At 45.1% G+C, this 14,850-nt stretch overlaps 1 protein-coding gene across 1 annotated transcript in view; it reads right to left on the bottom strand.

The window, feature by feature from the left end:
• Positions 1-14,850, bottom strand: part of HHAT (hedgehog acyltransferase) — a 348,920-nt gene that overhangs the window by 262,806 nt on the left and 71,264 nt on the right. Inside the window, exons 5-6 of the mRNA XM_035010478.1 lie at positions 5,226-5,420; positions 2,470-2,685 (exon numbers count right to left, since the gene is read on the bottom strand). Of these exons, the coding sequence (XP_034866369.1) occupies positions 2,470-2,685; positions 5,226-5,420 (411 nt within the window). The remainder of the gene's footprint in view (positions 1-2,469; positions 2,686-5,225; positions 5,421-14,850) is intronic.

Here is a 14,850-nt window from a genome sequence, read left to right as displayed (position 1 = left end):
TAAGCCTCATGTGTAAGTGTTTCTGCTGATTAAACCTGCCCCCCCCCCCCAGCCACCCCATCCTCTGGCATCACCCCTAGCTCAGTATCTGAGTTCCACAGACCACAGGAGAAAAATAAATGGGGCACATGTTCCTGAAACTCCAAATGCCATCTCAGATGGCCTTCAAGTTAAGGCACTGTGGCCTTTTAACAGGCAAATTTTTACCTGCTCATGATCAGTGTGCAAATTTCACATGCCTTACTTCACACCTCTTCTATGCTTCCCTCATCTTGTGTATGCAATTTACATACTAAAAAAAATTGGGTGAAAGATAACATTCTCCCCAAGGTAACCCTAATACCGTCATTTTATCAACCAGAGTCTGCCCTTCTGGTTGGTTTCCACAGTGGGGCTCTGCTGCCCCCTGGTGGCAGAGCCTCATTCTCTGGTTCTCATTGACGGGACAACCTAAGAACCATGAATTTCAGGATTACCATTTCATGTTATATTTATTCATTCACTCACACACTCGTTCAGAGCAAACATTGCTTATAAGTTCTTCCAGTTGGCTTTCTTCCCTCTCCTAGCAACCTCTTCCTTCATGGCCTCCCTGAAGAAATTCTTTCACTCCTGGCTTAGCTTCCTAGCTAACTGCTCCCCTTTAAGACCCATTTTTCTCAAAGGGGGTCAGTGCCCCATAAGACTTTCTGTAACTGCAGAAACCTCATGGCTGCCTTTATCTGCACAGCAGCTTACTAAACATTTTGCCTTTTCTAGACTGACTTTCCTATGAATCTTCCCAGACCACAAAGAAAGGTTCCAATTTGCCTTCTGAGTTCTCGGCTTTTAGCAAGTGCTCCCATTTTGAAAGGAGTGAAAAAGAGAGGGGTAAGACAGAGATGCAACCAGAGTCTCCATACCTGAGTTCCCACAGGAAGAAGCCTGGTCATCCCCAGCCTCCAGCCCCCAAAGAACTGCCAAAGAACTCAGGACAGTAGTTATCAACCTCTAGCAGGCAGCAGAATCACCTGGAAGGCCTATTAAATCACATTGCTGGGCCCCACCCCAAAGTGTCTGAATCAGATCTGAGGTGGGGCCCAAGAATTTGCGTTTCTAACAAGTTCCCAGTTGATCCTTCTGTTGCTGGTCCAAAGACCACACTTTGAGAACCGCTGAGTTAGAAATCAGCTGCCATCACTAACCACCTGTCTTTCTACACAATAATCTTACACATAATTTTCAAACATGAACTTCAAATTGCTCAGGACAGAAGAATGGTCCCATGTAACCTAAACTGAGGTATGAGAAACCATATGCTAAACACATATCTGCCCAGAATATCAATTTCACTTGAAGATTTATGGAGGAAAAAAAAGTTAAATAATTTAATTGGCAATTTTAAAACTGCACATTGTTGTTATGTGTATAATGAAATATACAAGTGTATGTGTATACACATTAACATAATGTATAGATAAATATACAATATAAACGTGTATAATGAAATACACTTTTGAGAACAATGAATAACTGTGTGGGATTTTTAAGACAGAATATGGGATTTCTAAGAACCCTGCTACTTTTCCAGGGGGCACCTTCCATATTGCCCTTTGAAAATATGCAGCGCTGCTCCTGGTGCTACACTTTGAACTCATTCCAGGAGCGTGTGTGTGTATGTGTGTGCAGAGGTGTTGTTATTCCCCACCTCCACCGAGACTGTTGTATTTTGGTGGTAGGCGGTAGAACTGTCCCTCGAGAAACACAGGTTTTAGGTATTATCGATGACCAAAACTTGATTGGCTTCCCAAACATGTTCCGTGAGGCTGGCTGTGGGATGAGAGCAAAAATCCTAAGTAGGAGGGGAAGGGAGGTGGGAATGACGAAGGCAGCTTGACAGGAGCTTCAGACAAGGCTGAAGGGAAGCCGGGTCCAGGGCAGAAACAGGCACTTGGACCCCGAAACACACCACTACCATCCAACTCTCTCTAACTCTGCTCTGTTGTCTCATCTAGGTCACCCTGAACAATTCTCAGGTGATGACAGAGTTATTTCATAAGCAGTTTGTGACAATAAAAGACAACATGGTATTTGCCAACCAGCAGCTTAGACAGTTTCCCTTTCTACTTTTCCAAGTAATACCATCACAATCCAATTTTTTCTTTCCCTGGGACTTCTCGGCAGTGGATACCCATCCCTAAATTCCTTGCTGTGCCCAGTTACTCATCCTGGTTTCCAGAGCCCACCAAGGAGTCGGGGGGGGGGGGCGGTTCCTTGAGCCAACAGGCACAAGAGACAGGTCGACCTTCATTTCAAATACTTATTCCCCCTAAGTATTTCATTTCTGATGCAAGAAGTTACAACAATCACGTGTTTTCAATCTGCGGGAACCCCTGAATGCAAAGCCTCAGGAGTCTCGTGGATGGCCACAGCCAGTAAGGACAGAGGTTTAATCTACAGAATACCAGTCCAGTCCCCAGTGGGCTCTACCTTTGCGATGAACTCCGGGAAGCTCAGGATGGGCCCATTGTGGAAGACAGGGTAATAGAAGACATAGGCCACCAGCCAGGGAAAGGAGTAGAAGCTGCTCCTGGTGGGCATCTCCTGCCAGCAGAACTCCAGGCTGAAGCTGGTGTAGGATAGGCAGCGCACAGTCAGCGTGAACTGCAGCAAGTAGTACTCGTTTTCTGTCTGGTACCAGCCTCTCTGCAAAGTCCCAAAAAGAGAACAGCCCTTGAGCGTCAAGGAGAACACCATCCAGGACCCTGGGAAGGAGACTGCTTCCGCAGGTAGAGTGGCTGTCCCATAAAGGGAACTGAGAACCAAGGAGCAGCGGGTAAGTCTCCCTGGTGATCAAACAAGTGGTTAATGAGCAGTGGGTGGTGGAGTGTCTCTAACACCACCCATCCACGAAGCATGAGGCCTGATGCGCTATAATGAAAGTTCTCCTGGCAATGCATCTCTCAGATTCATCCAGACATGGATGTGCACTTTTTGGTGTGCACTTAAAAATATGGCTTCCAGAGGGCGCCTGGGTGGCTCAGTCGTTAAGCATCTGCCTTCGGCTCAGGTCTTAGTCCCAGGGTCCTGGGATCAAGCCCCACATCGGGCTCCCTGCTCGGCGGGAAGCCTGCTTCTCTCTCTCCCACTCCCCCTGCTTGTGTTCCCTCTCTCGCTGTGTCTCTGTCAAATAAATAAAGTCTTTAAAATATATATATATATGGCTTCCAGGAATACACCAGTGGGTACTCTGATAGTTCCCCCAACAATTCGGAAGGCAAAAGAGAGGCTTATAAATGTCACACGGGGGGCGCCTGGGTGGCTCAGTTGGTTGAGCGACTGCCTTCGGCTCGGGTCATGATCCTGGAGTCCCGGGATCGAGTCCCACATCGGGCTCCCTGCTCGGCGAGGAGTCTGCTTTTCCCTCTGACCTACCCCCATCTCATGCTCTCTCTCTCTCTCTCTCTAATAAATAAATAAATAAATCTTTAAAAAAAAAAATAAATGTCACACAAGACTCCTGACTTCAATGTATTGTTCCTTTTGCTCTTCTGTTATTCATTTGGCTCCACTGTAGTTGAGGACTATTTGCCAAAGAAGCTTTAGAAACACAGTCAAGAAAAATAGTCCCTGCCCTCGATGTATCTGAATTCTGTACAGGAAATAGGTATGGAAGTATACAAATACAATGCAACATGAAAAAAGAAATAACACACATGTACTAAAAATCTTAACAGTACAAGGGGGGGTAAAATTATGGGTCATTCTATAATCTTTATTCTTCTATATTGTCCATAACACATATGTATTGCTTTTTTAAGGAGAAGAACAATTTATGGGAAATCAAGATAGAAAATTGGGACAAAGGAAGGAACAGTGAATGTGATGCATGGGGGTACTTTTAGGGCTTTCCACAGAAAAACTGAGCACCAAAGAGTTTCTGGTTTTTTTGTTTTGTTTTGTTTTGTTTTTTAAGAATTTCTATTCCATGCCCGGGACTTCAGCAGCCACCAAGAAAGACCGAGAGAAATACTTGTGCAAAAGCATGAAAACCAAAAGCAACTAGTTTCTGGTCATCTGTTCCCGTTGGGCAGTATATTTCCAATCTCTAGTCTGCACATAAAAAATGGAATGCTTATTCACCACCAACACCCATAACTGATACTAACTATCCCCAAACAAATGATAATTATCACTGGAGTCTGTTCCACACATTTGCCAGGTCCCCAAAAAGTTAGGTATGAATTCCTTTTTATTTGTATTGCAGATCTATTTTCAAGCACATGTATTTAAGTGATCACCTGGTTAATCACTGTGGGAAGATGGAGCTGTTCCCCTACTTCCTTAAGTCCGGATTTTAACATATGTGCTTAGTGTTATTAGCCCCAATCTGTTGGTGAGAGTGAAGAAAATTAAGATAGTATAACAGAAAAAATAAGTGAATTTTCAAAAGGCTACAATTTTTACAAAATCACTTAACAGATATCATCTTAAAGGAGGCTCAGAACAACTCCATGAGGAAGTCAGAGCACCTATTACTTCCATTTTCGAAATGATGAAATTGAGACTCGGGTTAAATGACCGCCTCCAGTCTCAAGAGTAGGAAAGACAGTTACTAGAAGAGCAGGGGAACCAGGTCATCCACTGACTCATCTTTCCCTTCATGTTCTTTTCCACAACCTTGCCAAGCACTGTCACTTGAATCAATGAATGAGTGAAGGAACAAGTGAACAAAAATAAAGATACCACAGGAATGTCAGTCCCACGATGACTAAAGAAAGAATATCAAAACTTCCTAAGATTTTCTGGGCAAGGAAAACACCTGCCTTATCTGTCTCAGGGGCTATCATGGGCATTGGATGAGATAAGGAATGTGAAATTTTCCTATAAATTGTAGAGCACTCTACAGATGATTTTTTATTAAATGTACAGAAGACTATTGCTTTCTTTTCCCATTGTTCCTTGCCCTCTGTTTCTGCAACATCTGGCACCACCCATGCCTACCAAACTGAAAAGAGGTACAAGGTCAACCCTGGGCAACCTTAGAGAGCTAAGACATAGATCCAAAAGGCAAGACTGCAGAATGCAACACACCAGGATTCACATGTATCAACCCCACATGACCACTAGGGGGACCCCCACCATCGTTCTTCAATTGACTCTTGGCCGAAACATAAGTCATCTACCCAATGGAAGCACTGCCAAAGACAGCTTCTCCTTCCCAAGAGTAAAACAGCGACACTTACCTTAACTTCCTCCACATCTTGCAGCCTCAGTGTGGAGAGCAGGAGGAGAGAACAGAGCCATGTGAGGACCAGCGACTGGAACTGGGCTACACAGAAGGAGATGAGGGTGTGGAGAAAAATAATGGCGGTGCCATGGGCCCCCAGCACACACCAGGAGGCCCATATTCCATAAGCCCCCAGGATCCAGGGTCTGTGCTGCAGACAGGGAGGGATCCAGGGAGAGAGAGAAAGACGGAGGGGGCAGGGAGGAAAAGAGAAAAGAGTGAGCTCATGGGTATTTGCTTAAGGTTCTACATATAAAAGCAGAATGCTTAGTGATCCATTAACCAAACTATTCTCACCGCCCTGGGGATTTAGTGCAACACAGACAAACAGCATTCAGAGGGACCTTCCCCATTAACCCCAGAACTCCATCAGATCCACCCAGAAGCAAGGAGCCACTTTTCTGCCTTCAGCCAAAGCCACCCAGACCACTGGATCCTCCCCCACCCCAACAAGATATTTAGCTGACTTTTCAGCAGACCCTATGGAAGCCAGAAAACAGTTGGGAAAAACTACTAATCTGGAACAATGGCCCCTATATACACTATCCTGCAGAAGTGAAGGTAAAAGAAAGTATTGGTGCACATTTCTCAGGAGTCTCCTTGAGACAACTGGGCCATTCAAACCACAAACAGCTTTCTAAAGTCCAAACCAGAGATTTAAATGAAAATATCTCAGTACATTACTAGCATACTGTTTACCAACAGTCAAACGAATGTCACAGAAAAAGCGTATTTTACCTGCTTTATACAATATCGAGACCTTTGCATAATCAATCCAATGGACACATTCATTCCCATTTTAGGAGAATCATAATATTATTCTCTCCAATTATCAAGTTTTATAATTATTGACATTGAACAACTAAATAAATAAATAAACATATCTTTGCTTTTACAATATATTCTTGGTCGTATCTGGATGGTACATCTTTACTTAAAAACCACAATAATGTTTTAACATTGTTTGAGAGGCAACATATTATAGTGGTTTAATTACTCAAGCTTTGAAGTCCAACTGCCTAAAATAAATGCTGGTGTCCCCATTAACTAGCTGTGTGGCCCCAGGCAAGTGACTTAAACCCTCCTTGCCTCAGTTTTTTCATATGTAAAATTAGGATAACAGTATCTATTTCATGCACTCCCTGTGAGGATTGTTAATGCACAGAAAATGCTTAAAACAGTATCAAGATAAAAAGCTTTTGCACAGCAAAAGAAACAGTCAACAAAACCAAAAGACAACCAACAGAATGGGAGAAAATATTCGCAAATGACATATCAGATAAAGGGCTAGTATCCAAAATCTATAAAGAACTTATCAAACTCAACACCCAAAGAACAAAGAATCCAATCCAAGAAATGGGCAGAAGACATGAACAGACATTTTTCCAAAGAAGACATCCAAATGGCCAACAGACACATGAAAAAGTGCTCAACATCGCTCGGCATCAGGGAAATCCAAATCAAAACCTCATGAGATAACACCTCACATCACTAAGAATGGCTAAAATTAACAAGTCAGGAAACAACAGATGTTGGCAGGGATGCGGAGAAAGGGGAACCCTCCTACACTGTTGGTGGGAATGCAAGCTGGTGCAACCACTCTGGAAAACAGTATGGAGGTTCCTCAAAAAGTTTAAAATAGAGCTGCCATACGATCCAGCAATTGCACTCCTGGGTATTTACCCCAAAGATACAAATGTAGGGATCCGAAGGGGTACATGCACCTGATGTTTATAGCAGCAATGTCCACAATAGCCAAACTGTGGAGCGAGCCAAGATGCCCATCGACAGATGAATGGATAAAGAAGATGTGGTATATGTATACAATGGAATATTATGCAGCCATCAAAAGGAATGAAATCTTGCCATTTGCAATGACGTGGATGGAACTGGAGGGTATTATGCTGAGCGAAGTAAGTCAATCAGAGAAAGACATGTATCATATGACCTCACTGATATGAAGAATTTTTTTTTTTAAGATTTTATTTATTTATTTGAGAGAGAGAGAGAATGAGAGACAGAGAGCATGAGAGGGAGGAGGGTCAGAGGGAGAAGCAGACTCCCTGCCAAGCAGGGAGCCCAATGCGGGACTCGATTCCAGGATCATGACCTGAGCCGAAGGCAGTCGCTTAACCAACTGAGCCACCCAGGCACCCATATGAAGAATTCTTAATCTCAGGAAATAAACTGAGGGTTGCTGGAATGGTGGGGGGTGGGAGGGATGGGGTGGCTAGGTGATAGACATTGGGAGGGTATGTGCTATGGTGAGCACTGTGAATTGTGCAAGACTGTTGAATCACAGATCTGTACCTCTGAAACAAATAATGCAATATATGTTAAGAAAAAAAAAAAAAAAGAAGAAGAAGGTAGCGGGAGGGGAAGAATGAAGGGGGGGAAATCGGAGGGGGAGATGAACCATGAGAGACGATAGACTCTGAAAAACAAACTGAGGGTTCTAGAGGGGAAGGAGGTGGGAGGATGGGTTAGCCTGGTGATGGGTATTGGGGAGGGCACATTCTGCATGGAGCACTGGGTGTTATGTACAAACAATGAATCATGGAACACTACATCAAAAACGATGTAATGTATGATGATTAACATAACAAAAAATTAAAAAAAAAACAGTATCTGCATACATAGTAAGGACACTACAAATACTAGTTATTATTCCTATAGGGGAATACGATGAATCTTTTTGGTGTGCACTTAAAAATATGGTTTCCAGGGGCGCCTGGGTGGCTCAGTGGTTAAGCATCTGCCTTTGGCTCAGGTCATGATCCCAGGGTCCTGGGATCGAGTCCTGCATCGGGCTCCCTGCACAGCAGGGAGCCCGCTTCTCCTTCTCCCTCTGTCTACCACTCTGCCTACTTGTGCTCTCTGTCAAATAAATAAATAAAATCTTAAAAAAAAATAAAAAGAATGCAAACTAATTTAAAAATATATATATATATGGTTTCCAGGAATATACCAAGTTGAAAAGTGGGGAATGCTTGAATTTAGGTCTTCTTGTGAAAATAAGAATTCTTTAAGACAAAGACAGATGTGGACCATGAACTGTAAATCCCCTTTAGATGCTGACTCTTCCAAAATATTGTCGAAGTACAATTCTTTCCCAAACCTACACTCCAGCCCAAGAGAGGGCATTTTAAATGAGGGACTAGGTCAGCCTCTTTTAAGTTCCAAGAAAATCAGAGAGATCTGCAGTTCAGTTTTACTATTTTTCCATCCTACTGCCCACAGAAAACAGTCAAATAAATTTGCTTCAAATTTTCCCCCAAACATTCACCTCTGGTCAGAGTCCAATTATAAGAAACAAGGTTGCCAAAAACCATTTTAAGAACTGGTTTTAACAAATGGAAAAAAAAAAAAAAAAGGTTTTTCCAACACAATCTACAGGATTTACTACTGGGGATCCTTTCCATGGGTACACACATACCAGCCACATTTTTATTAAGCATGATTTGATCCGTGTGGAAGAAGCCTATTTGTTCGGCTTTCGTTGGGGAACTTAACCACAGACTAAGGAGCTTCAATTTGGAAAAAGCTGAACACAATTCTCTGATGAATTTAACTGTGCTCATCAAAGCTACCGTCCAGGCTCACAACTCTGCCCCAAATTCTCATTCCCCACGGTCTTCCTCCTGCCCAACAGGACAGACAGACAAACATGTAGTACTACTGTTCTAAGACAGCACAGAAAACACTCTAATGTCACCTTCACGTTCTCCACTATCCCACACATCACCCAGTCCTTCTCCCCAGGGGCGAGAGGCAGCTCTACCACACAATTCCATGGCAGACAGGTGATATAAAGGAAAAGATGTAAAATAGGCAAAAATAATCATCTATTTAAAAGAACTGTTCTGGGGCGCCTGGGTGGCTCAGTCATTAAGCGTCTGCCTTCGGCTCAGGTCATGGTCCCCGGGTCCTGGGATTGAGCCCCGCATCGGGCTCCCTGCTCCGCAGGAAGCCTGCTTCTCCCTCTCCCACTCCCCCTGCTTGTGTTCCCTCTCTCACTGTCTCTCTCTCTCAAATAAATAAAATATAAAAAAAAAACTGTTATATAAATTAGAACCCCACTAAACTCCTGACAGCAAGATCAGCCATCCGTGCCTTGTCTTCTGACTGGTATCAGAGAAGGATAGTCCCTACTATCGATACAGCCTTAGGACACAGCTCCTCCAGCCCCTATCCCTCCACACGCATCTGGAACTGGCAGAATAAGCTGGAAATGGAAGAGCAAAACTGCCCACCAGGAAGCAGCATCATGGATGGTCTGCTTCTCTGAGGAGGAGGAGGGCTCTTCCCAAGTGTTTCAAAGACCATTTTCATATGCAAAGGCCTAACACAGCCCTGTTCCACCTATTTCTACTCCAAAAGTGCTTACATATTTTTCAAACTTTTGCCTACCTCTTAAGTGAAAATGCTTAAGAATCAGGTATTAAGCCTCTGACATCAAATATGCCAGGAACTATTTAACTTTCCAAAAATAAAATGTGTTATAGGGCACCTGGGTGGCTCAGTTGGTTGAGCATCTGACTCTTGGTTTCGGCTCAGGTCGTGATCTCACAGTTTTGGGATCGAGCCCCGCATTAGGCTCTGTGCTCGGTGTGGAATCTGCTTCAGATTCTCTCTCTCCCTCTCCCTCCCACTCACTCCCTCTCTCAAATAAGTATATAAAATCTTTTAAAAAGTAAATAAAATAAAATGTGTTATGTTTTATTCCAAAACAATACCTCTGATTCCTCACTAGAAGGACTCTCCTCACCCCCCGAGTTCTCAGGGCAATCTGGGCAGATACACAGTTTTGATCACACACATAATCCATGTCAGGCTCAAGTTTTAAAAATTCATTTAAATGAAGTGATGATTAGGACTGGGAATTATTGGTCATTTGAAAAGAAGGCACAAAGAATCATGTTGATTGAGTGCACAAATACAACATGAGTTCAATTTAATGCTAGGCAGTGCTGTTCTAATTTAGAAATTCAAATTCTAATTTGATAAGTGTTTTTGAGATTTTTGAGATAGTTGTAGATACACCTGCAGTTATAAGAAATAACATACAGGGATCCCCATGCACACTTTACCCAGTTTCTTCCTATGGCAACATTATACAAAACCACAGCATATCACAACCAGGATATTGGCATTGCTACAATCTAACACACTTATCCACCTTTCTCCAGTTTTGCTTATACTCCTTTGTGTGTGTGTCTGTGTGTGTGTCTTTTTTTTTATTTTATAATTTTATTTCAAAATTCATATGTAACCTTGGGAATTGGCTTTTTTCACTCAGCATAATTCCCTGGAGATTCACCCAAGTTGCTGAGGGTATTAATAGTTTGCTCCTTTTTCTTGCTCTCTAGGATGCCATCATCTGGATGTCCCATGGCTTGTTTCACATTCAGCTGTTGACGGACACGTGGGTTTCCAAATTTTTGTTACTATGAACAAAACCGACATGAACCTATGTGTACATTTTTTTGTATAAAAATAAGTTTTTATTTCTCCAGGGTAAATGTCCAAAAGTGCATTTGCTGGGTTGCAGGGTAGTTCCACATTTAGTTCTAGAAAAATCTGCCAAACAGCATTCCCACCAGCAAGGTATAAGTGATCCAGTTTATCTCCATCCTTGACAGCACTTGGTGCTGTCACTGTTTTATCTGAGCCAGTCCGATAGGTGTGTGTGTGGAGTTAGTACATCTCGGTGCACTCACAAAGCTCGTTTAAAGGGTATCAAAGTGTCAGGGCCGCCTGGGTGGCCCAGTTAGTTGAGCGTCTGACTTTTGGTTTTGGCTCAGGTCAGGATCTCAGGGTTGTGAGATCGAGCCCCGCATCGGGCTCTGTGTTCAGTGCAGAGTCTGCTTCTCCCTCTCTCCCTCTCCCCCTGCCCCTCTCCACACTCCTGCACTCTCTCTAAAATAAATAAATCTTTAAAAATAACAAAATAAAGGGTATCAAAGTGTGAGCAACCCAAAGCTTGAGAACAAGACAAGCTGGGTGAACTTAGCTGAGACACAGGACTGTCCTGACCCCCTTCACTCGCCTTTCTCCAGGCTCTTCAGTTTCTAATAGAAGGTGAAAAGGCAGGTGAGGGAAATGAAACTTTTAGAAGTCTTAACAAGGGGTGCCTGGGTGGCTCAGTCATTAAGCATCTGCCTTTGGCTCAGGTCATGATCCCAGAGTCCTGGGATCCAGCCCCGCATCAAGCTCCCTGCTTCTCCCTCTCCCACTCCCCCTGCTTGTGTTCCCTCTCTCGCTGTGTTTCTCTCTGTCAAATAAATAAATAAAATCTTTTTAAAAAATAAATAAATAAGGGGCGCCTGGGTGGCTCAGTCGTTAAGCGTCTGCCTTCGGCTCAGGTCATGATCCCAGGGTCCTGGGATCGAGCCCCGCATCGGGCTCCCTGCTCAGCGGGGAGCCTGCTTCTCCCTCTCCCACTGCCCCTGCTTGTGTTCCCTCTCTCGCTATGTCTCTCTCTGTCAAATAAATTTAAAAAAATCTTAAAAAATAAAAAAATAAAATAAATAAATAAATAAATAAATAAATAAATAAATAAGTCTTAACAAACAGTAAGAAAGAAACTGTATTTTTGTGGCAGCTGAGATAAAGCCAAAGTGAGAGTGCAGCAGCCTTCCCGATGGGCCACAGAGCTTCCTGCCCCAGCGTAAAGGAGGACGGCCACCTGCCCTCCGCTCCCACAGCTCCCCCCGTGTGTACGCTGAGCGGACCCTCTGCTCAACAGCCCCCCTGCGCAGGCCAATATCCCGTCTTGTTCAAACTACAGTAACGTAAGCCCGGAACCTAACACGGCACCGAGCACACAGCGAGCGTCCCACAAACACCGGATAAATGAAGGAATGTTGGAATAGTTGGGGGATGGATATGCTTCCCCCAGTCTTTGGACTTAACCCGGTAGTTAGGACTAACAGGTGACAAGAAGTTAGCACCAACATATGGGGGCTTTTAGTCGACTAACAGGAAAAGCTGCTGTTTCCCAAGGTCACCCCCTTATGAACGAAGCCTGCTTTGCCAGCGCAGATGGAACGAAGGGGGTCCTATCCCGGCTCGCCGCCTACTGCCTGCTTCCACTCACAGGGGTCTCTTCCAACTTGACTCGCATTGGGGGAAACCTCGAGGAGCTTATTACAGCTGACGGGGCACAGGCCCCGCACTGGGAAAGCGGACGTGGGCGGCGGGACCCGCTGCCTCTCCCCCATGGGGGGTTCAGGAAGACCAACTGCTGAGGAAAAACTAGGGCCTCGCCCTCCTTTTCTTCAAATCTTCTTTATTGGGAGGGAGGACCCTGCCCCAAGAAGAGCTGGCTGGCAATGCCCCTCTCCGCCATCCTTCTCTCCCATGCCAGCTTGCCCTGCGCTGTGGGCACCGAGCGCTACGAGGGTGTGGCCCTCACCAGCTTACCTCCGGAGGGAAGGCCGGAAGGACAAAGCCTTGGCGAGGGCTCCTGCTGGCAACATTACCAGACTTTGCTGTCTATGAATTCTTTTTGTACAGCTGCCCAGAAACCACTCCATGGGGGTATTGTTTGAGAAATAAATAAAAAGGGGCGCCTGGGTGGCTCAGATGGTTAAGCGTCTGCCTTCCGCTCAGGTCATGATCCCAGAGTCCTGGGATCAAGTCCCACATCGGGCTCCCTGCTCCGCGGGAAGTCTGCTTCTCCCTCTGCCTCTCTCTCTCTCATGAATAAATAAATAAAATCTTAAAAAAAAAAAAAAAGAGAGGGGCGCCTGGGTGGCTTAGTTGGTTAAGTGACTGCCTTCGGCTCAGGTCATGATCCTGGAGTCCCGGGATCGAGTCCCGCATCGGGCTCCCTGCTCGGCAGGGAGTCTGCTTCTCCCTCTGACCCTCCCCCATCTCATGTGCTCTCTCTCTCTCTCTGTCATTCTCTCTCTCAAATAAATAAATAAAATCTTTAAAAAAAAAGAGAGAAATAAATAAAAAGAATCGATCAATAATCCTTATGCATGGCATAATTTATTATATACTATGTAATCAATTGCAGCTGCCACTGGAAAAAAATATATATGTATATATGTATATGTATATCTCCCCAACAAAGAGAAAAACCAAAACCATCCCAGAGTCCAAACAACCACATTCTAGCCTGCTTTTCCTGGGAGCAAAGACCAGCGGGCCTACACAAAGCAGATTTCATGCCTCCTTAGCTACGCACAGAGGGAGGCAGGCGAGTCTGGTTAACACACGAGATTCCCATTAGGTGTGTGGTTTCAGTTATGCTGGCAGAGAACACTGTTCACCAAAGGCTTCCAGAGGTTAGTTTACTCATTTCAGCCCGCACCATGGGACTGCACTTTTCAGTCCTGTGGCTGATGAGCTCAGCTGGTCAGGGCCCAATGCTAATGATGTGGGTGCTGCCAGTCAGGTAGACTGAAAACTCTGCTCTGTGGTTAGCAACAGGGCCACCCTCAGCCCCCACACCAGGCCAGCCTTCTCAAAAGGTTCACACAGGGGTATTTTTAGTTCGGAGGGCAGAGAACACAATGTCTCAGGTGGTGGCAAGGCCACAGGGGTGTTCAAGAAAGGAGGTAACTGTCTGACCCACCCAATGCACAATCCAATCATAACAAACCCACAGCCAAGTTCTGAGCCGTTACTCAGCCTCCCCTCCCAGGGCACCGGCCTCTGATGCAGTCTCACCAAAACCCAGAGAGAGAGCCCTACCCAGAGAAAAGGCATTTAACCTTGGCCAAGGAGCTCAGTGGAAAGTTGTATTACTTATCATGGTGGGAAGAGAAGAGAGAAGAGAAGAGCAATGCAATCACACTTTTGAACATAAAACCTGCCTCTCTGGGAGGAAGTGGGACCCACGAAGGAAGAGACAAGATTAGATAGTAGATGGAGAATCCTTCAGGGCATAAGGACTGGAACAGCAAGAACAGCTCAGATGCTAACATGCTTTCCCGGCTAGCGCTGTCTGTCCACAGCCACTGACCGCCCCCCCAAGAATGGGGAAATAAAAGACAGCTGCAGCCCAAATCTTCCACCTTGAGTAAGTCCCAAAAACATCCACCATCTGGAACACTTAGTCCAGGTGGTGAAAGCACAAAGCTAATGGGGCCAACGTTGCGGTTCATACTTACGTATCGAGGCCAAGCCAACTCAGACAAAGAAAGCCCTGTGTCCCCACCACAAGCAGAACCCTGCCCACCAACTGTTGCACAAATCAAGCCTGTGGTTGAGATGAGGGGACGGGAGAGACACACACAGAGATGACTCAGTGCAAACTTGACGAAGTACACCTCCCCCTGACTTTGCATAGGACGTGCTCTGCGGATATAAAGTCCACCTGTCCACCCAGGCCTGGTAAGGAGATGCAGGAAGCTGAAAGAAGCAAACACTTCCTTCCTTCAAACCATAGCTCAAAGGCACCCCCTCGGAAGCCTTCCCTGACACCCCGAGGCCGATGTGGCCCCCCCTCCTCCCAGGTACCCAACCCACCACGGCAGCAGGTCCAGAATCAAGATCAATATTTGGCTTCCTCTGTGTGCTCACCCAACTTCCTGAGGGGCTGTGTCTCTCAATCCCTCCCCGCCCCC

Source organism: Mirounga leonina, unplaced genomic scaffold, assembly GCF_011800145.1.
Source record: "Mirounga leonina isolate KUSES-001 unplaced genomic scaffold, KU_Mleo_1.0 Mir_154, whole genome shotgun sequence".
Taxonomy (NCBI): domain Eukaryota; kingdom Metazoa; phylum Chordata; class Mammalia; order Carnivora; family Phocidae; genus Mirounga; species Mirounga leonina.
This window is presented reverse-complemented; position numbering and strand designations above follow the sequence as displayed.